The following is a 23,820-nucleotide window of genomic DNA, read 5'->3' on the forward strand; positions in this document are numbered from 1 at the left end:
CTGTGTGTGTTCCCTGTGTGCTCTTAAGGGAAATTGTGTGCATCTATTTTTGTTCCAAGTGAACGTCCCTCACTGGTGTCAGTGGTGAGGATTCAGCTTCCTTGATTACTGGCGCCGAAGTGGGACATTACAGGCACTACAAGCTGAATTTTAGCCATTAAACCAGCAGACCAAGAAAGTTACTTTAGTAATCTGTTACGAGTTCTATATCAGATTAAGTCTTGTTTTAACCTTTGCACAGATTTTTGACAATGTTGTGAACATTTTCAGCTGGTAGCCAATATTTTTTTCTGTGTCCAATAAGTGGCTTGTTTAACCACTGCAGGCTGAGTCTGATGGAGGAAGAGGATGTGGAAGAGGAAAGAGAAATATTGATCGAGGATGCTGAAACCAGTGACGACTATGATGAAGACTATTTGGGCAGTTATTTGGTAAGGAGAATCAGTTTGATAAAATTATGGTTTCATGTGCAACTTGGGCTTTTTCACTGACTACGGAAAAAGAAATTGAAGCCTATTTTGGCCTCACAGCTCAAGATCTGGGGTTTAATCTTGGTCATTGTTTTGGCAACATCAGCATGCTTTCTCCTTTCTTTTGTCTTTCTTTCCAGTTTTTAAGACCGTATGTGTAGGATGTTGGCCTACACTAACTTGCCTCTGGTTTGCATTCCAGAGCTCTTCCACCCAGGTCAACATTGAAAAGTAGTCTTTAGCGCACAGTAGGTTTTACCCAGTTAAGAAAAATGGAATAAATAGTAAAACACAGCAACAGCGTGAACGGTTGCAGTGCAGTTGACAGACATTTAATGTACTATTGTCTTAACTGATTGACTCAGAAATCTGTATAAATATTCCTTTTAATTAATTAATTTCCCAATACTTTATCTTTTTCTTGGTTACAGGGGAATCTTTCTTGGCACTCAGTGGATGTAAGTCAGACTAATAATCCTGGATGGGGTAGCAGTCCACCACAGGATATAAAGCACATGCGTGGAATGCATGCACACCATGTAACACAGTTTCACCTACAGTGTGTCTTTAAGATGTATGAAGAAACTGGAGCACCTGATGAAATCCTCCTTAGATGCAAAAAGTTCATGCACACTGAGTACAGAAGTCATCTCCTCTGGGAACTGAACCAGATAGCCAAGTCAACAATGTTAACTTTAGAACCCCTTCTGCTACCTTTATTAGTCCATTTAGTACATACCACCAGCTTTTTAGTTTGAGACTTCTGTATAGATACTGTGACCATTCTCACTGCACCTAGTTTTGTGTTTAGGTTCATAGCTGTATACTAGGCTAATGACCACTGGGGCTTTTTTAATCCTAGTTATGCATCCCAAATGCATCCTGCAACTATTCTGAGCCTTAGATGTTTTTTTAAGGGGTATATGTAAGCTAGGGTATACTTTACAGACTGCTTTTGTGCATTAGAGACATGGGTGCTAGACCTGAGATGAATATACTTGAATAAGATTAGGGAAGGATAGTGCTTCACATACCTGCCCTTTCAACATGTCCTATTTATGCTGCAAGCAAAGTTCAAGTACTTAAATTGAGTAGCTGTGATGTTATAAGCTTCACAGATGTGCAAAAGGTCCAGTAAAGCAAGATCCAAGGATGCCTTGTATGCTGCGTATAGATCGCTTCGCAACAGTCTGTAGAAAACGTGAGTATAGAGATGGGGCTTTAAGACAATGTGCATAGGACATGTTTGCTTCCTGTATTCTTTCAGAGAGGAGTCTCCATGGATGTTCATTTTCTGCATATTGCCTGGTCAGGTGCATACCAAAGGGGACATTATTTAATGATGGTTCTAATGAGGGCTGAATACAGAGGAATCCTTGGACCTAGATACCATGCTCTTGCTTATCAGTTTAACAGCATAGAGTTATTACCCAGGCCGCATGTAACGGGGAAAAGGGGGTTGATGATGATGATAGAATTATTTCCGAGAAGCATGTTGGTCGAAAGCCAGGATCTGGTGATGTCTCTTCCATCTGTTCTCAACTAATGGGTCTGTTGGATCTGACACCGGCAGCTGTTAGACTGTGGATCGAAGGCACAGGCCCCCCCCAAAACCATAAATATGACCTTTGGATGTAATTATGTGCACCCAGGAATGTTTTTGTGATGGATATCCAGCCTTTTTGGTGCACAGATAACTCTTCTCTCTCCCCCCCCCCCCCCACTGGCTCCAGAGGGCAACAGTCAAGCCGCTTTTCAGGAGCAGTGGTAAGACTTGTGTAAGAAGGAAACCCTGGTTCTGTGGCCATCTCTGCTGCGGGGATGGCATCTTCTGTTAGAGTTCCCCCCTCTGCCTCTGGCAGAACCATCTCCTCATGACTCTTGGAAAAGACCTGGGATTTGCAGAACCACATCTTTCTACCTCCTCGTTGATTCTGGGAAAAGGTTCTTTGAGGACTAGAAAAATGTATCCATACAGCGGCTAAGGTCTTTCCTTCTTGCTGACTTCTGGAGAGCATTTCTTTTACTTTCGGGCCAAATAAGGAAGATCCATCAAATGGAGCATTGATGAATGAAGACTTGAAGAGCTCCGCAAATTTGCATTGATGCATTCAAACGTGTCCTCATGGCTATTCCTGAACCTGCTTCCCATGAGGTACATTATGCAGCTTGGGAAATCAGTCTTATGGATGCATTAGTTATAGATTGAAGAGTGGCCAGTTGCGAAGAGAGACTATTTTGGTCCTCTGCAGACGTGGATGCAGAAAGAGATTTGGAAAACTGCTTAGTCAGATCTCTTTGCAGTTTCATGAAATGTGCCAAGTAACACTGAATCTGTCCAGGGCCCTAGATTCCCTGTTAGGGAGATGGACTGAAGAACTCTGCTCCACAGGCTCGCTCTTAGTGGCTGCTGCTACAGCCATGGGATCATCTGGGTCCCCCTTGCTCCAGTGAGATCTGTCTTTTGGAGGGGGGCTAAAAATTTGGGGATTTAAGGATGGGCTCCACAGTATCTGGTTCCTTCCGTGTCCAGTGTGAGACAAGATCTGTAAAGTCATCAACCCGGGTGGCACTTAATATGTAGCTGGGCTAGACCACAAAACCTCCAGTAACACAGATTCTTGTTGGGATAGGGTGTCAGAAAACCAATCACCTTTTTTCTTTAGGAGTTCAAGAATGTCTCGAAAAGAGATATCTTCAGGTGGAGATCTGGGGGGCCCTTCCCCTTCATCGAAATTGGTGTCCTGAGTGAGAGATTCCTGAGGGGAATCCAAGTCACTCCTTTTACATGTTTCCTTCAAAGGAACCTCATCAGTGGGATGATCTGGTGATGTATCAGAAGTAACAAGGGAGTTGTGTGGGACTTACTGGAGACTTGAATGGGCAAGTTGACTCTCCCAGTTGAAGAGAAGATCAAAGCTCATAGCAAAAACACAAAGGTGGTAGAGATATATACGATCCAAGAGGGGTAGGTATGCTCTTTCTGTAGGTAAAGAGAAAGCCCTCTCCACAATCTCAAAGGCAGAGTGCCTAAGGGAGACCAAAGCCGGACGTAGCAGAACCAATGTTTCCTGCACCACCGACACCTGAATCCTCCTAAACCTTCCACCTTAGGATCGAGTCAGACCCAACTCTCCAGAGCTGAAGCTGAGGGACAGGGATGGCTCCAGCAACATTGGAGTGGACCCTGGTCCCCCAGATCCAGTGCTGACGCTTCAGCTTTGAGAGTCTTCCTGCTCAAAAGGCTCAAAGCTGGACAGCTCAAGTAACTGGAGTTGAAGAATGAGCTATCTTTGGATCTGATGAGGACATCTTCAGGGATTTCAGATCCAAGAACTCCAAAATCACAGTCTGGATCAGAGAAAGAGAAACTGAAGGAGGAACTAGTCATGGGCAGGATCATGGATTCGATACGAGATGAGATGGAATTACTACTATCTGGATCTGAGCTCTGAGGAATTGCCTCATCATCCTATCCACTTCAGCCCCAGACAAACTTCTGGAAGACCTGAGTGTGGAGCAAGTGGATGGTGGCCTTGTGTGCTTAAGTGGAAAGTCCTGCAAAAATGGGGAAGGGTGTTAAGAAGATATTGGATCCAGTGAATGAGGAGGTGACCAGATTCCAAGGTGATTTCATTTATGAAGCAGTAGGCTCCGTAGATGTCTGATCCAATTTTTTTGACATGTTTGGAGGTGGCTCTGAGGATGGAGCTAAAGATGTTGAAGGATCTGGATATCTCTTCCTAGGCTCTGTCTTTGGGATCCAAGGCAAGCTTCCCTTTGTCAGATTTCTTAGAGATGGTTGGAGCCCCAGTTGGAATAGAGAAGGAAGAAGACCGTTCAGAACTAGTTTGCTGCGTCCATCTGTAAATGCACTGGTGTTGAAGCTGGCACAAATAGTACAATCTAAATAAAAATGAGCAGCACTCAAACAATAGATGCATTCCCTGTGGGCATCTGAATTGGGTATTTTGTGACCACAATAGATTAATTTCTTGAAATCAGTCAGCCAGCCATCCTTGAGTGCTAGTCCTGAAAGGGGGTAGACCCAAAAGGGAAAATAATTACAAGTATGGGAAATGTTTTATATATATATATATATATATATATATATATATATATATATATATATATATATTTATTTTTTTTTTTTCAAACAAGAAAAACTATCAACAGTGGTAGTCAAGGATCTCCTAAATGGGGAGAAAGAGACAAGGAGACCAAAACCAAAGTGCCAACAGTGGTAGTCAAGGATCTCTTAAATGGGGAGAAAGAGACAAGGAGACCAAAACCAAAGTGCCAACAATGGTACTGGAAGGAAATACTGTGGTCTCAGTAAGAGTGAAAGGAGGAGGGCTCGATTAAGAGAAAAAAACCTGAATAAAGGGAGGAAGGTGAAATTAACTCAAAGGGAAGCATACTGAAGGAAAAGGTTGGAAAGACTCACTCTTTTTCTCGTAAAAGACACCAATAGCTCAAGTTAGAGAGAGAGGATCTGCTTCTGTAGCAATATTGCAGCAAAAGATATCTAAGGTATGCTAGGCTAGTGGGCCATTTTGAATAGATAGAGGAGGTGAGAGTTTGGATCCATGGATCTGGAAGAAGCAGAAGCGACAGAGTCAGATCTGAGACCCATCAATTGAGGAATGAATGAAAATGACAACATCAGATCCTCATTTTTCACATCTGGGAGGTTCTGAGAACACAGCCTAGCAAACCTCAAAACAGTGCCAGTGACCACAGATCTGGAAGAAGTATCAACTGAGTCATACACACACTGTAAGCAATGAGTTATGACCTGTATAATGTTGGAAACTAAATTTGAAGCAGATTTTTCCTCACAAAAAGAAACTGCAGATAAAACATGCCTCATACATTCACAGTTAGAGTAAACTTTAACTTATGCATCTGACAATTCAAAATTCTGAAAATCAGAGTTGCAGAAACCTACACTTTTCCCCATACTTATCACATATCTTCCCATCCTTGTCAGAAAGAGTAGGATTAATATTAACCAAATGTTTAGCAGCAGTAGGATTAGCTGAAAACTATAGCTGCTGTGTCAGGTTTGGGATGAGTGTATAAAAACTTATACAACTGAAGACCTTTATACATTCTGTCTGCATTTTTAGGGGCAGCAGACTGAATCTATTGCAGGCAGTGACACACACTAAAGATGACAAAACTGGAGGGATAGGTCCAGGTCCTGGAAATTCCTTCTGTAACAGCTTATAGTATTTTATGAGGGACTGAAAACACTGGCACATTCTGGAAGAGTGACAAAAATGGAGAATTCGCAGGGATGGCAAGTGCAAAGGCCAAACAAGACAGCAAATCATAAAACAAACAAGGCCAGCACATATGTGAGAAGAAAAGATGATTTTAATAAAAGTCAAATCACAGTCAACATTTTGGAATACTCTCAGAGAAAGAGAATCCCCTACAGGGAGCATCAGAAACTGAGCTCTCCTCCAGGTCTGGATCAGAAAACTGATAAGAACAGATTCAGAATCTCGAATCTCTTCATGAAAAGAGGCATCCCTTATAGGAGGGGATCAGTTACTTGAATTAAACCATGAGCCAGACCCAGTAAACCTTTCCTATTTAAGCAAGTTTGAGGAGGAGCAAATACATGATTTGATATTGTCATTTTTTTTGTCTTGTCTACACACCTGGGTCCGGATCCGATCCTTCGGATCCAACACTGCTGTGACTAAGCTTGTGGCAAACAGAAAGCTCTTGGCTACCCCCTACCCACAATGCACCTCTCCCTTTTACCTCAGATGTCGTTTGCCGCTTTGCAAAGACGTGGTCTGATCAGCTAGCTCTTGGATTTTCAGGTCATATTATTATAATATATATTTCTATAGTTGTGTCTCTATCTTTTTTGCATATTTAACCTTTTTGTATCCCCCTTGTTTCTAAAAACCTTTTCTGATAGTAACTGCTTTTTTATTAGGTTACTTTTGCTTTCTTTTTCTCTCACTCCCTTTTTCCCTCGCTGGTATCCATTTTTTATAGGTTACTCCCCCTGCCTTTTACCTTTTAAGGTATTCTTAAGTACTATCAGTAGTCTCTTGCTCTCTTATTACACACACACACACACACACACACACACACACACACACACACACACACGCATATGTATATATAAAACTTTCCATTTGTTTTCCTTGTCTTTTAGCTTTAAATGTGCATCTGAGTGTTTTTTTTTCTCCATCCATACCTTTTTTGCCACATGGCAGAAAAGCAAGACAAACCAGCAGGATTGAAAAAAATGCACAAAGTGCGATCATAAGATTCCTTTCTGTCACTCGCACTCCCTGTGCATTTATTGTCCAGGGTCCCTTCCTCTACAAGAAGATTGTACTATCTGCCATTCTTTCAACCATCAAGCATTTGTTGAAAGACAAAATAAGCTCATTTTGAGGGGCATACTGCTATCTGCTTTTGAGGAGGCTTTTTCTGGCAGTCAGTTAAAACCAGTGACTTCTACCAAATCTAAATCTGCTCATTTGAGCCCTGATTCTACCCTTTCCTCCAGAGGTGGCGACAGAGGAAAGAGGAGGCCTTCCTTGGCTATGACGGACCCTTTGGACCCAAAAATTAAGACTTCTAAATCTCCTAAGTCTGTGGAGTCTGTGACACGGTTGGAGACTTTGGCACGAAGCATTCCTAGGTTGGATCTGGCTTATTCGGCTCCAACTCTGTTGAGTAAGAATAGATCGGATCCATCAGCAAGCCCATTTAAGTCTTTTTTGAACACTTTCCAGGACTCGGTACTCCCCAGCCTTTGATCCTGTTCCTTCACGGGTACCATCTCTATTCTTAAGTAGACCAAACTCTCCATCAGCGTCCTCTTTCCATTCAACCAGGGGTGTTACTGAAGAAGACAATGAATGAAAAGTACAGAAGATCTTGTGGATGTAGGGCATCACTAAGTCCCCCTTGGCCTCAACCCATGCGGTTCCAAGTTTATCCAAGCCATCTACTCCCCCACATCCTCCTCCTCCAACTTCAGGGCAACCTTTGAAGTCATCATATCTGATACGCCGGGTACCTTTCAGCTCTGATCCGAAAATGTCTTTTTCCCCGGTTCAGACTTTTGCTCGGAGCTCTTCGGCCTTTTTGGAGCCGAAGGATTCCCAGAGTCACAGTGAACCTTGCAAAACCACAATTGTGCTCGACTCCCAGGTCATCAGAGCAGTCGATACACCTCAGGGCTTTGGAGCAGATGAACTCGGCTCCGGCTTCTACCCCTGGCGATCTGTCTTCTGGACTAGAGGGAACCCCGTCCCGAAAGTATGGCTTTTCGGGAGACAGAGTCTTCTTCCACTCAGAAGCGGTCAGCCTTTGCGGCTCTGGAGAGGGTTATAGCTGCCACTGCATCTAGAAGGTCACCTGCCCCCTCGAGCCTCGATCCCATTAAGGTACCCTGCATTCTTCTAAGATGTTCCAACCACAGGGACAACAGGACCTCAAGTGCCAGCATACCCATCCAGGTACCCTTGACTCTTCTGATACTTCCCCAGAGTACCCCACTGAGGAGGTGTCTCAGAAGAGAATTTGCAAGAGGAAGCATTTGGACTCCATGGAGGAGTTAGCCACTCAAGATACTGACCTCGATAAGAGAGAAGGCTCCTCATGGTCGCCTCCTGAGGTTGTTTCCTTTGGGGAGATTCTGGACATCCTGAAACAGAGAGGCATCTTGACAGTCCAGTAATCCTTCATCTGAGGAGTCAGTGTACCTGGCGGCCTTTGGTTCCTGACCATCTGCCTCCTGGGTGAATTCTCACACAGATGAGCTCATAGGTTTGATCTCTCAGCAGGCATGGGAGACCCCGGATTCTATCGAACCCATTCCCCAGAGACTGAATAAAATAATTACCACCCCATTTGACAAGGCATTCTGGATGAAAGGGGTTGCAGCAGATGCCATGGTCATGGCGGCAGTGACCAAGAAGGAACTTTTAGAGGAGAGTTCAACTATTCATCCTCTTAATAAGGATTCCAGGATGATGAATAGATGTGGGAAGCAAGTGTTTTCTTCAGTGACCTTTTGTCCTGCGATCGATGAATTACCTTTCTCATTTCACCATGTTGCAAAGGGATTTTATTTTATTTTTTTATTTTTATTTATTTTACATTTGTTGACCGGGATAGTCCGACTGGATTTATGTCCATTTTCAGCGGAGGCCCGGGGAGAAAAGCTCCAAGAGTAGCAAACTGAGTTAGAGTTTCAAAGACAATTATAATTCACAACACATTAACAAAAAGATTACATAGTAACATACAGGATGATGGAGAATAGACACAGTACAAATATTTTCAATAAATGCTAGGACACCTGATCTCTAAACGTAGTCAGGGGTTCAGCTAACCAGGATTAATGCAATGACAATTCCGTATTGTCCCCAAGTATACTTTAAGTTTCGCTTTAAATTGACTTAAAGAGGAGAGTGAGGTAATATCAGAAGGCAATTTGTTCCATGCTCTACCGGCCGAGTTGGTGAGGAGAGAATCACCGGCTAAATTATTAGATTTACAGGTCTGGATGAGGAGTCGGCTGGATGAACGCAATGATCTAAGGTTGTTACACGGGGTAACAAGTTTTTTTAGCGAAGGGGTGAAGTCAGGGTTGTATATTATTTTGTGGGTAAGAACTAATAAGTTGTATGATATTAAATTTGGTAGCTCAAGCCATTTAAGTTGGGTTAGATTAGTACAATGATGGGTCCTGAAAGGTAGCCCAGTAACAAACCTAGCAATATGATTATAACAGATGGTAAGTTTATTCATGACAGTTTTACTGGTATTATAGAGAACAGGGGATGCATACAAGAGAGTAGAGAGAAGGTGAGTTTGAGCAATGGCAATTTTGGCTTGGGGAGTCAGGAAGCATTTTATTCTGTATAGCGAGCCTATTTTCTTATTAATAGTTTTTATCATTTGGTTTACATGTACATCAAATTTTAGGTTGTTATCAATAGTTACCCCTAGTAGTTTTGTAGAGAGGTCCGGAGAGATTATGGTCCCATCCTTGGCTTGGATTGTAAAGTTAATGCTGTTGGTCCTTTGAGTAGGTAGAAATAACAGCATTTTGGTTTTTTTGGGATTAAGTATCAGGCGACGACTATAGAGCCAGTTTTCTATTTTGTTAAAGGTGGATTGGGTCAGGATTTGTAATTCTGTGGGGGTTGTGCTAGAGCAGATCAGCGTAGAGTCGTCTGCATATTGAATACAGCTGGCATTAGGAATGACAGTATTTAAGTCATTGATAAAGATAGAAAATAATAGTGGTCCCAATATGGATCCTTGTGGGACACCCAGTGTATTGGGTAATAATGTAGAGAGTTTAGTCTGCCATAATACTGCCTGTTTTCTACCAATTAGATAGGAACTAAACCACTGAAGGATTTTAGCATCTAGACAAAGTGATTGCAGGGTATATATTAGAAGTTTGTGGTCCACCATATCAAAGGCTTTGGACAGGTCCAAAAATAGTGCGGAGGAGATATTGTTATTATTTCGATGGGTATTAATGGTATTGGAGAAGACAAGTAGGGCTGAGGTAGTACTATGGAGAGGTCTAAAACCATGTTGGGTGTCTGCCAGTAGATTGTTGGAAAGAAGGTGTTGCATAAGCTGTTTTTGAACACACTTTTCCATTATCTTCGCTAGAGGAGAAAGTATAGATCTGATCTGATGATAGATCTGATCAAGGAACTGTCAGATACCTTTATAGGAGTAGTAGTTGAGGGAGCAAGAGAAAAGATAGTTTCCCAGTTAACCAACTCTTCCATGAGACTCATCGCACACGCAGCTAAAGGAACAAGTAGAGTGGAGGGTTCCAGCATTTGTATGAGGAGGCATGCCTGGATGCACCTATGCAATTATGTGGAGCCTTTTAAGTCTTCGTTTTTCAACACACCATTTGACGTTACTTCACTTTTTGGTCCCAAAGTCAGAGAAAAGCTATCCAGGTATGAAAAAGAAGGTAAGACTCTTTCTGCCATGAGCATACATTTTTCATCTTCTCAGAGGCTTTATCCTGAAGGTCAGAGAGGCAGTGGAAAAATGTGATTCAAAAAGTCTCAGGGGTCTTACCAAGACAAACGTGGAGAGTTTTCCCCCAGAATTAGAGGGGGAAACAGTAATGGAAGAAGCTGCCCTCGCGGCAGAGGAGGTCTGCAGAACCAAGGATCCTGGGAGTCTTTCTTCAGGAAACTCTTTCAAGGCTCCTGAAAGGAGGCCCGATTGTCCACATCTGGAGGCAGTCAGGGGTCTACTCTCTCTTCACTGGTGAGCCTGGCAAAAGATAACTTCAGATAAGTGGGTGTAGAGGATAATATCCAGGGGTTACCAAATTCATTTCTCTCAACAACCCCCCACAACAGAAAAATCCTATGCATTCCGCCCAGTCAAAGGGATCAAGCAATCATTCAGATTCAAAAACTGCTGGAAAAAAAGAGTCATCCAAGAGGTCCTGTGATACCGGAGAGGATTCGTTCATAGGTTCATACTAGGCTATCTGCCCTAGGGCATTTATAAGCCTAGCCAGAGTGTGTTTGGCTTTTGCCACCCATTTTAAATTAATTTTGCTATGCCCTTTTTCGAGGTTAGTATATTGTGCCTCTGTCTAACAGTGACACAGAAGTGATAACCGGGGTAAACCTACGATCTCCCATCCACTCATCAAGATTCCTGTTGAAGAGAGTCAATGAGGGACTCTGCCTAACCTGGACTGGGATTTTATTCCAGAGTGAAGGGAGCCCCTCTGGGTTATGAATCTGTCCCTCCAGCATGTCCTATTTATTTCAGTGCTGAGGTTCAAGTCTCTTGAGCACGTAGCTTGATGGGATTTGGATTTTCTGAGGTGCAGCATGTCCATTAATTCCGGGTTGGACATGGCTTTATACGTCAGGCACAGATCGCCTCTGAGCAGGCGGTATGCCACTGAGTAGAGCTGGAGTTTCTTTAACCGGGCAGCATATGGCATCTGTTTGAGCCCTTTGATCCTCTTGGTGAGGTACTTTTGGGGTGTTTCCAGTTGCTGCAGGTGTCTGGTAAGGTACATCCCAAAAGGGGCAGTGTACTCAATTATGGGCCTGATGAGGGATGAGTAAAGAGGCACGATGACCTCCCCTGATCTAGATGTGAATCCCTTCATGATTAGGTGGGCTATATAAAATGTTTTTCGAACCACTTTGGCCACGTGGTTGTCAAATGAGAGATTGCTATCAACTTGGGTCCCCAGGTCCCTAATTACTTCTTCTGTACTTAATGGATTACCACCTATGTGGTAATTTGTGGGCACTTTTTTTTTGCCAAAAGGGATGACTATACACTTTTTGGCGTTTAGCTTGAGGCCATGGCTCTGGCACCAGTTGTCTGTTTCTATGAGGCCCTTTTGGAGGATGCTTGTGTCGGCTGGAGAGTCAATTATGGCGCCCAGTTTGCAAGGTTCTTTTTGGTTCCAAAGAAAACAGGACTGGAGACCAGTTCTGGATTTCGGCAGATTGAACAAGTCAGTTCAACGTTGCAAGTTCTGAATGGTCACGGTACAGACCATACTTCCTTTTCTGGAACAAGACAATTGGATGTGCTCTGTAGATCTTCAGGATGCGTACTGCCATATAAAAATGGAGAGATGTTCCATACCTACGCTTCAAGCTGGGAGCCAGTCATTTCCAGTTCAGAGCTCTGCCCTTTGGTCTCACTACTGCCCCCAGAGTGTTCACCAAATGCTTGGCCATGGTTGCGGCTCACCTTAGATGACAGGGATTCCAGGTGTTTCCTTATTTAGATGACTGGGTCATATCCACCCTGACCAGGCATCTGCTTATCCATGTGATAGACCCTGTATTTCAAATCTGTGTAGAACTAGGCATAACCATAAATTATCAAAAATCATATCTGGACCCTCCTCAAGCACTAGAGTTCATAGGAGCACTACTGGACACCACTCGATGATTGCAAAACTTCCCCCCTCCAAAGCGTTAATGGTCAGGAGACAGATGCACAGATTAATCGGAAACAAGAAGCTAGCCATTCATCATGTTCTACAGGCTTTAGGATCAATGGCTACAGCTGTAGTGTTAGTTCCATTAATGAGATTTCACATGCGAATACTTCAATGGTTTCTAGTTGCCCAGTGGTCAGTTATTCACCAACTGATGTTTTCACCAAATTCTCATAACAGACACATGCAAAAGGACCCTCTCGTGGTGGATTCAGTCAGAGCAGTTGACGCAAGGTCAACCCTTTGTTCCCCCGGAACCACAGGCCACAGTGACCATGGATGCTTCTCAGATAGGATGGGGAGAGGGGGCATTATCTGGGAAGACCGTCCAAGGAACCTGATCTGCAGACGAGGCCAAGCTGCACATAAACATCCTGGAGGTGAGGGCAGTGCTTCTAGCATTGCGGACATTTCAGACTGCTCTTCCTCTGGGAACGGTGGCAGTTCAGTCAGACAACATGTCTCTGGTCTGGTACATAAACAAGCGGGGGGAACCAGATCATACCCTTTGTGTCGAGAAGCACTCAGAGTGTGGCAGTTGACAATCTCATCCAACCGCTTTCTTATTACATTATATCAAAAATTACTATTGCAGCACATATTCTGGGGAAGTCCAACGTGATAATGGACAAGTTGAGCAGATCCATTCTCATGTCGCACGAGTGATCCCTCAACCAGACAGTAGTTGAGGACATTTTCCACAGATGGGGGCCAGCCTTGCTGCAGTCTCTCTGCTTCTCCACTAAAGAACAAATGCAGCAGCTGCTTTGCCCTAATCCCCCCACCAGGGGAGTCTCTGAGGAATACTGTCTTACACGATTGGCCTCCCAGTCTATTGCATGCCTTCCCCCCCCATCCCCTTAATTCCCAAATTCCTTCAGAAAGCCAACAAGTTGAAGAGAACAGTAATCCTCATTGCCCCAGATTGGCCTGGATAAATCTGGTTTCTATTTCTCTGGCCTCCTGGAATCCTGAAATCTGGAACCTTTTCCAGACCTTCTGTCACATCCAACAAGAATGATTTATCCCAGCCTTCATAACCTCAAACTGACAGCTTGGTTCCTCTAATTCCATTGATTGCCAGACAATCCATGCTGTCCTCAACGTTCCATCATATTTTGATGTCTTCTCATAAGTCATCCACTCAAAAACTTTATAGGAGTAAATGGAAGTGGTTTGTAATTTGGGCTCAACAGCATAACGTAGAGCCTCTCACATCTCCTATTCACTATGTTGTAGAATTTTTAGCCTACCTTTTCAATAATGGAGCAGTTGCTTCTACAGTTAAGGTACAATTAACAGCCATTTCAAATTTTCACATTAGGATGCATAACTTCTCTCTCATTTCCCACAAACTTTGCAAAGCGTTCTTAAAAAGGACCTTGTTGTTAAGGCCTCCTTAATTTTGTACTACATCTTATTGTTCAGCCCCCATTTAAACCTACAGCAACTTGTGATATTACGTTTCTGTCTTGGAAAACTATCTCTTTGGTGGTTATCACATCTTCAAAAAGAATATCAGAAATTCAGGCACCATCTTCCCAGTCCCCATATTTGATGTTTGATAAAGACACCCTCTTTGCGTACCAACCCCTTCTTTCTGCCCAAAGTTGTTTCACAAACAAATATTAATCAGACCATACATTTACCTGTTTTTTTCCTAACTTTAGCAATAAAGGTGAATATGTTCTACATGTGTTAGATGTTTATAGACAGTTACGTTTTTATTTGCATAGGATTAAAGAGTTTCAGAAAGGAAATCAATTGTTCATTGCTTTTGCAGGTCCTGGAAAAAGGCCTACCAGTATCCAAGGTTACCTTGTCTAAATGGCTGTCTGATTGCATTTCCTTTATTTACACCTCAAAAGGTATAAATCTTTCCAAAACTATTTGACTTCACTTAATCAGGTTCATGGCCATGTCTGCAGTCTTCCTCCAGACCAATGCCGCCTTGGCTGAGATTTGTGCAGTGGCCACATGGACAAACCATCATATCTTTATCACTCATTACAAGTTGGATTTGATATCCAGGGGAAGAGCCTTTTCTGGTTTGATGGTTCTGAAAAGCATCCTCCCATGAGTCTGCCAGGGGTAAAGGTAGCTGGGGACCCTGTCCCATATATGAGGGTGAGATGAAAAATTGACAATATCAGATAAAGAAATTATGTACTCACCATAATATTCCATCTGTATTGTCGATTTTTCATCTCTCCTCACATCCCCTCCCTCCAACCCTCTTCCGTTGGGTTTTCTGGTTGAACAGGAAGTGAAATTCTGGTATTTTTTTTATTATCTTCAATACTCCAGAAGTGGTGGTCTTAAAAATCTTTCAACATTAAAGTTCAGTTCTTTCTTCTATGGGAATAATTCTAGCAAACAAGATCTGAGGTAACAGGGAGAGATGATTTGTGGGTAAGGGGAGGTATCCAAGAGTGTTTTGGTTGCCATGAGCTTATTAACAGCCGAGTTGGATCCGATGGATCGGATCCAGACCAATATGTGAGGAGAGATGAAAAATTGACAATACAGATGGAATGTTATGGTGAGTACATAACTTCTTTTTTAGTTTGCTGTTTCTCTTTCACAAGAAAAATTGGTTAATAGTGTTATTAATGGCAGCAGCAACTTCTCCAGGGGTAGACACAATCGTCCCTGTTCCTTCTCCCAGGATCGACAAGAGTGGCTCTCCTTTGCTCACTGAGGGGACCCCAACAGTAACAGAGGACGAAGCTAACCCCCCCAGTCCATAGTGGCTGTAGGTGCTACACCACAGGGATTTGGGGTTAAAGATGAGTGGTCTAAGGAAGAAGTTTTGGCTATACCAGAGTCCCCCGCCTGCTAGCTGAGGTAAACTGCTAGCCTGCTGGGGTAGCAAAGGCTGTTTGCCTAACACTTTTGTGGCTGGAAAGATGACAGACTGTGGGACCATTAGGTTGTTCCACGGCCAAGCAGAAGATGGTGCCTCTTTCCCAAGGAAAACAAGCTGTATAAGCCGGTAAAAATTTGAAGTCTTTAAAAATCACTTTTTTCACACAAAAACACAGTAAAAAGCATAAACACTTTGCAAGCACCACAAAGTAAATAAACACAATTTATCCACAAGCTAACTAGTTTTCAACTACTTTGAACAACTTTTAAACTGGCAGGAGAAAGTGTGCTTCCCATTTAAAAGTAGAGTTAAGTCTCATGACAGTCCTTTGAAACAGAATCTCCTAGCTAAAAAAGAACTTTTCCTAAGCAGGAAGGTACAATAAAAGAATACATTTTTAATGTGAGCTGTTGGGCTTGGAGCCCAAGCCTCTCTTTTTTGTCAGCTTTGGTTAACAGGATTGATTTTTTGGACATGTGGAAGATGCCTTGAAGCTTTGGAAGATGACTACCTGTTGTATCTTTTGCCGGATATAACCCGTACAGCTAAGGCTACTACAGTAGTGATCAATATGGGGAATATCACTGATACAATGTAATATTTGGCAAAGCACAATGAAGTAATTTGTGCATTTTTCAGTTAACTAAAAAAGAGTAAAGGATTCCCACAGCAGCATGTAGAAAACATGCAGTAGGAGTACAAGACTGAAAGGAGCATCGTAACACTGTAATCTGTGTTTTCACTAGTATGTGTTAAAAAATTAGGCAAGAAGGGCACTCCACATGATTTTGGTCATTTTTCTGGAACTGTAGAAAATCAGGGTCCTTGTGAAATCACTATAAAACACATTACTATGATGTATACAAAACAAAGAAAGCCATCAGATGTGAGTACTTTGCTTCTCCTGTACAATATAAGAGTGAACTAGTTCAGCATAATCATTTGCTCACCTTTGACAGGTCTGTTAACACCAGGGTTCATGTGTCTGTTCTTATGGTAATCTTTTTTTTTTTCATGCAGCTCCTCACCAAACACACTGACTTACAAATATGCTTGCAAAGCTGATTCTGTCAATCCCAAAATAGAGTAAAACATCTCTTAGCATATCTGAAACGTCTAAGCACATTCTTCAAATAAACTTTGTGTCATAACATCCTACTGGAAGGACTAACATAGACAAATGGCTGTGCCAAAGCCACAGCTTAAAACTCCGTAGTAAGAAATGCGTAATAGTATCCTTTGTGAATTTGGCCACCCTAAAAAACTACCTCATTGATAGCACTCCCCCCTAAGAATGGACCCAGTTGTCAGTGATTTTGAGATGTATGTGCATAGTAAATGAAATTTATGTACTTACAATAAGTTAGATCTGTGTTGTTTTCATCTCTCCTCCTCAATTGATGTTTGTATTGGATCCAGTCAGACTTGACATTGACCATTCTTAGACTTTGGATCCAAGGCTCAGGCTCTTTCCCCTATCCATAATTCAAATGAATACCTCAGATAGAGTTTGCCTGCCTAATGCATATGCATACATGGTACCCAAGACACACCTATCTACCTGGGATACAGACGATGGCTGTAGAAAAGGACACTGTTCTGGATAGAAACAGTGCAGTCAAACTGGAAATCAACAGACTGTGAAAATTCTGCAGGGGGTTGGAGGGAGGGAAAGTTGAAGAGGCTAAAGGAAGACAATGTGGGTCTAGCGTTATAGTAAGTACGTAACTTTTACATATTATGTCATCTCTACTGTCCATCCTCAACTGATGGGACAGAGTCCCCAGCTATTACAAACCCTGAGATGTTTCATGGAAGGATATTTCACTGGCTTGTGGAACCAAAAGAAGCCACAGACCTGGAATGTAAGCCCAGTTTGTAATGGGATATAAAGGTATGCACAGTAGACCAAGTATCTGCTGCACAAATGTCATCATTAGTCACTGTTGATAAGTAGGCTATTGAAGTTGATACCACTGTGATAGAATGAGCTTTGGCATTACAGGGTAAGGTTAAACCTTTTTATTTATATACATATGAAATACATTCAAATAAGACACACAGTCATTTTAGAAACCCCTTTGCCCACTTTGACTGAAGAAAAGCAAATAAAAGAGTTGGTTTCTTTAAAGGTAAAATCTCAGTTGTTGGTGAACATCCATGAAGTGTAAAATGTCTTCCTCTTTACTGGAAAATTTTGGGAAGTGAACGGGTCGATTAAAAGTTTGATACAAAGTAAACTCCAAAGCCACCCTAGGGAAAAAGAGTGGGTTATTCACAGTGATGGCCTATTTTTATGAAAAAATCAAGTAAGGTGATTTACAAGAAATACTTTGAAGGTCTGAAATTTTCTGAGCGGAAGTAATACCCACCAGGAAGGTCTTGCAAGAAAGATATTTAATCTCCGCAGTCACAGCTGGTACAAAAGAGGGCTCTGATTGTCATTTTCATTCATTCCTCAACGAATGGGTTCAGATCCAACCATCTGATCAGATTCGGCCACTTTGTTTAGATTCTAGGATTTGACTCATGAGCTCCTCTCTTACCCATAATGCCCTGAACACTGTATTACCTCAGATCTCGTTTGACACTCTTTAAGATTGGACAGGATTGCAACTTCTTAAGTTCTAGTGAAGTTGTTTTATCTTGAGTTTGTTAAAACTTAGATTTTTTTTCTATTATCTTTGGGCGTGCCTTCGTTGAAGGTTGGGTGTCGAGCTGGCACCTCGGCACCGTAAAAATCTACTGCCAATCATTAGACCGGAGTTCCGCTGTGGCGACCCCTAACCAGGAAAAGCCAAAAGAAGAAGACTGTTTTTCTCATTTCTAGTGTGTACTTGTCTGCCTTACCTTCCTTTCTATCTTTTCTCTCATAAGGTAAACTTTATACCATATTTGGTAGTTTCTTTTTCTAACTCCTATGCCAAAACACAAAACACCTAAACAATACATACAAGCAAAAAACAGGAAAGCAGCATAGCCTCAAACATTTTTGCAGGGGTGCAAGCCCCCCTGCCCCCCACACTCCCCTGCTAATTATATATAGCAACTCCGAAATCACACTACAGTGATAATGGGGTATGTTTTCCGATCGCCACTGTATTGCAGTCTCTGTTTAAAAGTATGGACACTGTAGAACTGTCAAAACAGTACCTTGTACCATAAGGTACTCAAACAATACATACAGTAAATAAAAGCTTTGCCTTACCTCTTTCAGTTAAATGAACTTTGGCATAGTGCTCTTTTGTTATTCTGGTCTTTCAGACTTTTAGGCTTGTGATTTGTATTTTGGTGTAGTGGAATTTTAGCGATGTGACTAGAACCCGACTGAACATTTAGGTTAGAGAATACCTAAATGTCGAACTGGTAATATCGAAAAATTAAAACAGCGAATGGCTGATTTAACGTATGGAATGAATTCCCTCGGCCAAAAAAAAAAATTTAAAGCAAAATAAAGTGGGGGGTTCACCCCCCACACCCCCTGATGTAGGGGCTGTGCCCGCCACACCTCCCCAACTAAATATACCAACTCTGAGATCGTTCTAGAGTGGGGAAGGGAGCAAAATCTGTATAACAGCCAAGGGAATTCTTTCCCTGCATTAAATCGGCCATTAGCGTTTTTTTGCTTTCACTATTACCAGATCGGCGTTTAGTTATTCGCTAACCTAAACGTTCGATCAGGTAATAGGAACCCTACATATATGTACGTCTGTGTAGATATGTGTGTAAATCTTGATGTATATCTGTATATAATAAAATAGTTATTGGTTTGTTAAGTAGTTTTAGTTGATCTTTTTTTCTAGTATGGCTGATAAGCCTACCGGATTTAAAAAAATGCACTTGCTGTGGGCACAGGATCCCTAACTCTGATGCCCAAAGGGAGTGTGTGTACTGTTTGGGGCTGGCATATCTGGACACCTCATGCTCTGTTTTTTGGCCTTTAATGCCAGGGCGATAAGTGATTGCAGGAACATATTAATACTTCAAGGAATTCTTCCAGCTTCGTCTCCTTCTTGTGGTATAGCTTCTTCCGGGGCTCAAACCCCCTCCCAGAAAACTGAAGAGGCTAGGGAGCATAGGAAACGTTCCTCCTCCAAGTCTCCTCAGTCAGTACCTTCCTCTCAGCCTCTTGTGAAGGTACCTAAAACCTCGGATCCGAAAGCTTTGTATCCTGTGGCGCTGGGTCTCCTCGGCTCCGTACTCCATGATTTTCCCCAGAGCTGGTCTCTCTTAGATTGAGGTATCCCTTCCACCAGGAGACCCTGAAAATGTCCTGCAGGCCACCATCCACTTCATTTTCTGTTAGGTCCTCCCAGAATCTCTTTGAGTCAGAGTTGGATACAATGATGAGGAAGTTCCTCAGAACACAGATCCAGATGGGGGTTCTATCCTCTCCATGTCCCATCGGATCTGTGAGCCTTAAGCTTGCTTTTCAACCTGTACATGCTCCTTCTCCGATCTGACCTGCTGTTTTGGAGTCCTCAGGAGTTGCACAGTTGGATCCAAAGGTGCTGGCATCCTTGACTCCAATGATTTCCTTGACCCAATTGGCTCTGACTCTGTCGGAGCATGATGACTCTTGGAGCCAAAGCATCTGCGCCAGGTCCAAGGGATTGACCTCGACACTGAAGTTTTCAGAGCTGTCACTTCCTCTCAGAGCCTGTGGATTGGGCAGCATGGCTGACTCCCCCTTCAGGTCAAGGGTTCGGAGGCCACGGGGTTGCCTGATCCGAGAGTTTCAGCTCCAGTGGGATTGCCTTCTGTGTCTCCTGGGTCCTTGGCTTTTGAGGTGGTGGAGGGGGTATTGTCTCTACCTAGATTGGTTTCAACTCTTAATTCTTCAGATTCATGCTCCCAGCCTCCTTTGGAACTTGTGTCTGAATTCGGTCTTCCTACACCTCAGGGACAGCCAGCCCAGATGAGTTTCCAAGCAGTTTCCACCAGGTAACTTCCTATCTCTTTTGACACTTCCCCACAGCATCCCACTGAGAAGGTCCCTTGGAAGAGGTCGTACAAGAGGAGGTACCCAGATTTCCCACAGGAATCCCTCACAGAAGACACTGATTTTTGATGAAGGGGATAGGTCCCCTAGAGCTCCGCCTCAGGATGTCTTGTTCAGGGACATATGAGATCCTTGGCCAGAAAGGTGGTTGGTTTGCCCAAAACCCTTCCCAGTAGGAATAAGTGTTCTTGGAAGCCTTCGGGTCTGGACCATCTACTTATTGGGTTACCCTACCTGCAGATGAGCTAATAGACCTGCTCTCCTTCTGAGTATGGAAGGAACCAGACTCTGTTGAACTGATCCCTAAGCACCCAGACAAGATTATTAGTGCCCTGTCTGACATACTATATTGGACGAAGGGTGTTCTGTAGATGCCATGGTCATTGTGGCAGCTATTAAAAAGGAGTTGGCTGAACAGAGCTCCACTGTTCATCCCCCTAACAGGGACTTCGGTTTGGGAAGCGAGTGTATGCTTCAGGGACCTTTGCTTTATGGTCACTGAATTATTTGGTGCATTTCACAAGATTACAGAGGGCCTTAATCAAATAACTCTCTAACTCTTCCCCAGGGGAACAGAAGTCCTTTTCCTCATGACTAGCCACCCTACAGTCCATTATTAACATGTCCATGAGGTTAATCTCACATGCAGCTGAAGGTTCCTCACAGGCTGCCGGTTCAGGCTTGATCATTAGGAGACATGCCTGGATGCCATTGTGGGACTTTGGGTGCCCTTTCTGGCATGCTCTCTGATGGATCTTCCTTATATGGACCAACAGTTAGACACACTCACCTGCAGTGAGAAAGATGGAAAGATCTTATCTGCCATGCAAATCCATTTTTCTACCCCGCAAAGAACCTTTTCCAGGAATCAACGTGGTAGTAAGAAGGCATGGTTCAGGAAATCCCGAGGGCCTTTCCAAGAATCACATGGAGATTTTTTTTCCCCCAGAGGCAGAGGGGGAAATAGCTACAATAAGAGAAGCCGCCTTTCTCGCACTGGGTTTATCAGCATTCCTGAAAGGTTACCTGATTGTCCTTCTCTGGAACCAGTCAGGAGGCACTTATCCTTGCACCCCAAAAGCCTGGACATCTGTCACACAAGATTCTTGGGTGCAAAGAATCATATCCAGAGGATATTTCATTCCCTTTTGCCAAGTTCCATCACAGAAGAGAAAAAGTCTCCCCTTTGTTCCACCCAGTCAGAGGGAACAAATTAAAAAGCTGCTGGACAAGAGAATCATCCACAGAGCAAAGAGTATCTAGAAATTACTCAAGGTTCTTTTTAGTGCCAAAGAAGACAGAGGGGACCTGAGACCCATTTTGGATCCAAGTTATTTGAAACAGTCTGTAAAGAATTCCAAGTTCTAGATGATCACGGTTCAGTCCATTGTGCCTCTCCTTCACAAGGACAACTGGATGTGCTGTCTAGATCTTCAGGACACTTACTCTCATGTAAAAATGAACAGATGCTCCCAAAGTTATCTACACTTCTGGCTAGGAACCAGTCATTATCAGTTTAGAGGCTTGCACTTTGGTCTCATAACAGCCCATAGGGTGTTCACCAAATGCATGGCAGTGGTAGCAGCTCATCTGAGACTGTGCGGATTCAGAGTGTTTCTATATTTGGACGACTGGCTGGTAGCCACACTGACAGGGCGTCATCTGGAAAAGGCCAGATATCATCTTCTACTTCTATTTTAGTCTCTGGGGATTATGATACGTCTGGTGAAGTCTCAACATCAAACAGTTTAAGGCTTGGAGTTTATAGGGGTTCATCTAGACAGTTAGTTGCCTAGCTCTTCTGCCTCAAAACAGAATCCTTACTCTGATATCACATGGAAGTCAAATTCTGTCTCATTCCTTACCCCCAGCGAGATTAGTACTCAAAGCCCTAAGGTCAATGGATGCTGCAATAAATTTTACTACCCTCTGTTCATCTCCATATGAGAATTCTTCAGCGGACTCCAGCAGTGCAGTGGTCGTCTTCTTCGATAATTTTATGGGATGTCATAGAGATTATCTCGGGTATGCAGAAAATCTCCACTGTTGTGGACAGATTCTGAAGAGATTTATTTATCAAGTCCGCCCATTTGTCCTTCATCCCCCAAAAGCCACGTTGACCACGGACACCTCCCAGTTAGAGTTGGATCACAGCTTCTTACTGAGGCTGACCAGGGAGCTCCTCCACTCGTGGGATTTTACTCTCTTTTGCAAGAGTTTCTTCCTTCTGTTGTACAGTTTGTTTATGGCAAGGGACCACCATATTGGCTTCCTTTTTTGGAGGATAGTGTCTTGGTTCTGTTTGGGATAGCACGAACCATGCACTCATGTAAGTGCTTATAAAGTGCAATTGTGTGGGATTCAGTAGTCATAACTATATTGTCCATCTGCATGGGTGTCATGAGGTTCACCACTTCTGTCTTAAGAAGCATGAAGTTGGCTTTGGAGAAATTTTTTACCATGGTTTCCTTAATGGGGGGGTGGAGGCAGGATGTGGACATCTAGGGTAATTAGCTTATGGTCGGATCGGACCAATGAAGCGTTAACTTCAGGTGTGGAACACCGGTCACTCATATTGGTAATGACTAGATCTAGGATATGTTGCACCTGGTGGGGGTTTGGATAAGTTGATCCAAGGCATTGGAGTTTATGAATTCCAGAAAGTGTTGAGCAAAGGCGTTGGTACATGAGTAGTTTTCCCAGTTAATGGTGGGATAGTTGAAATCGCCCACTATTAGGGTGTTTGGTTGAACCCTAATATTTTCCAGTACATCAAAAAAAGAGGAGTGGGAATCATGGGGCATGGTGGGTGATCTGTAGCAAGCTACAATTTGGATTGCAGTTTTGCCCAGAGTTAGTTGCACTTGGATAACCTCGGCTGCATTATGCTGAGCAACTAGCCTGGAGGTGTGGATATCCTTAATGAATATGGACACACCTCCGCCTTTGGTGTTCCGGTCCAGGTTACATGGCCAAAAAGTGTGGTATGAGTTATAGCCTGGTAGTGCAGGGGGTGCTGTCTGGAGCCTTGAACCAGGTCTCAGTCACTGCACAGATATCGATGTTCTCCATTTTAAGGAGTGCCTTGAGTGAGTGCATTTTGAGATTTAGATTTCTAGCATTGAGTAGCATCACCCTCAGTTTTTGCTTGCCTGTTCTTGTTACGGTGGTGAATTTGTCATTTGAACCTTGCCTAAAAAAGGCACTATAGGAGCGGCAAGAACCTTGGCCAGTATCCAGTATCCCAGGGGTGACAGGTGCAGGCCATCTCTGGCAAAGCATCGTAGTCTGTCGACCATGTCATCCCAGGCAGACAGATGCTGGATCCCTTTAGAATGGCACCAGAAGCTTAGCCAATTGTTGAAGTCAATCATTTTGTCCTTGTACTGTGGCGTCATTCTGGGTGATGGCAGAATGCTACTCAGGGCTAGGGTCATACCTGCCTGGGCTACAAGAT

The 23,820-nt window shown here is 43.1% G+C and overlaps 1 protein-coding gene across 1 annotated transcript in view; it reads left to right on the forward strand.

Annotated features, from left to right (window-relative positions):
- The window catches only part of STAG3 (stromal antigen 3), a 4,836,058-nt gene that overhangs the window by 4,251,244 nt on the left and 560,994 nt on the right, over positions 1-23,820 (forward strand). The window contains exon 33 of the mRNA XM_044077272.1: positions 326-431. Within this exon, the coding sequence (XP_043933207.1) occupies positions 326-431 (106 nt within the window). The remainder of the gene's footprint in view (positions 1-325; positions 432-23,820) is intronic.

The sequence above is a fragment of the Protopterus annectens genome, chromosome 7.part0 (assembly GCF_019279795.1).
Source record: "Protopterus annectens isolate FY-2018-M chromosome 7.part0, PAN1.0, whole genome shotgun sequence".
In the NCBI taxonomy this organism is placed as follows: domain Eukaryota; kingdom Metazoa; phylum Chordata; order Ceratodontiformes; family Protopteridae; genus Protopterus; species Protopterus annectens.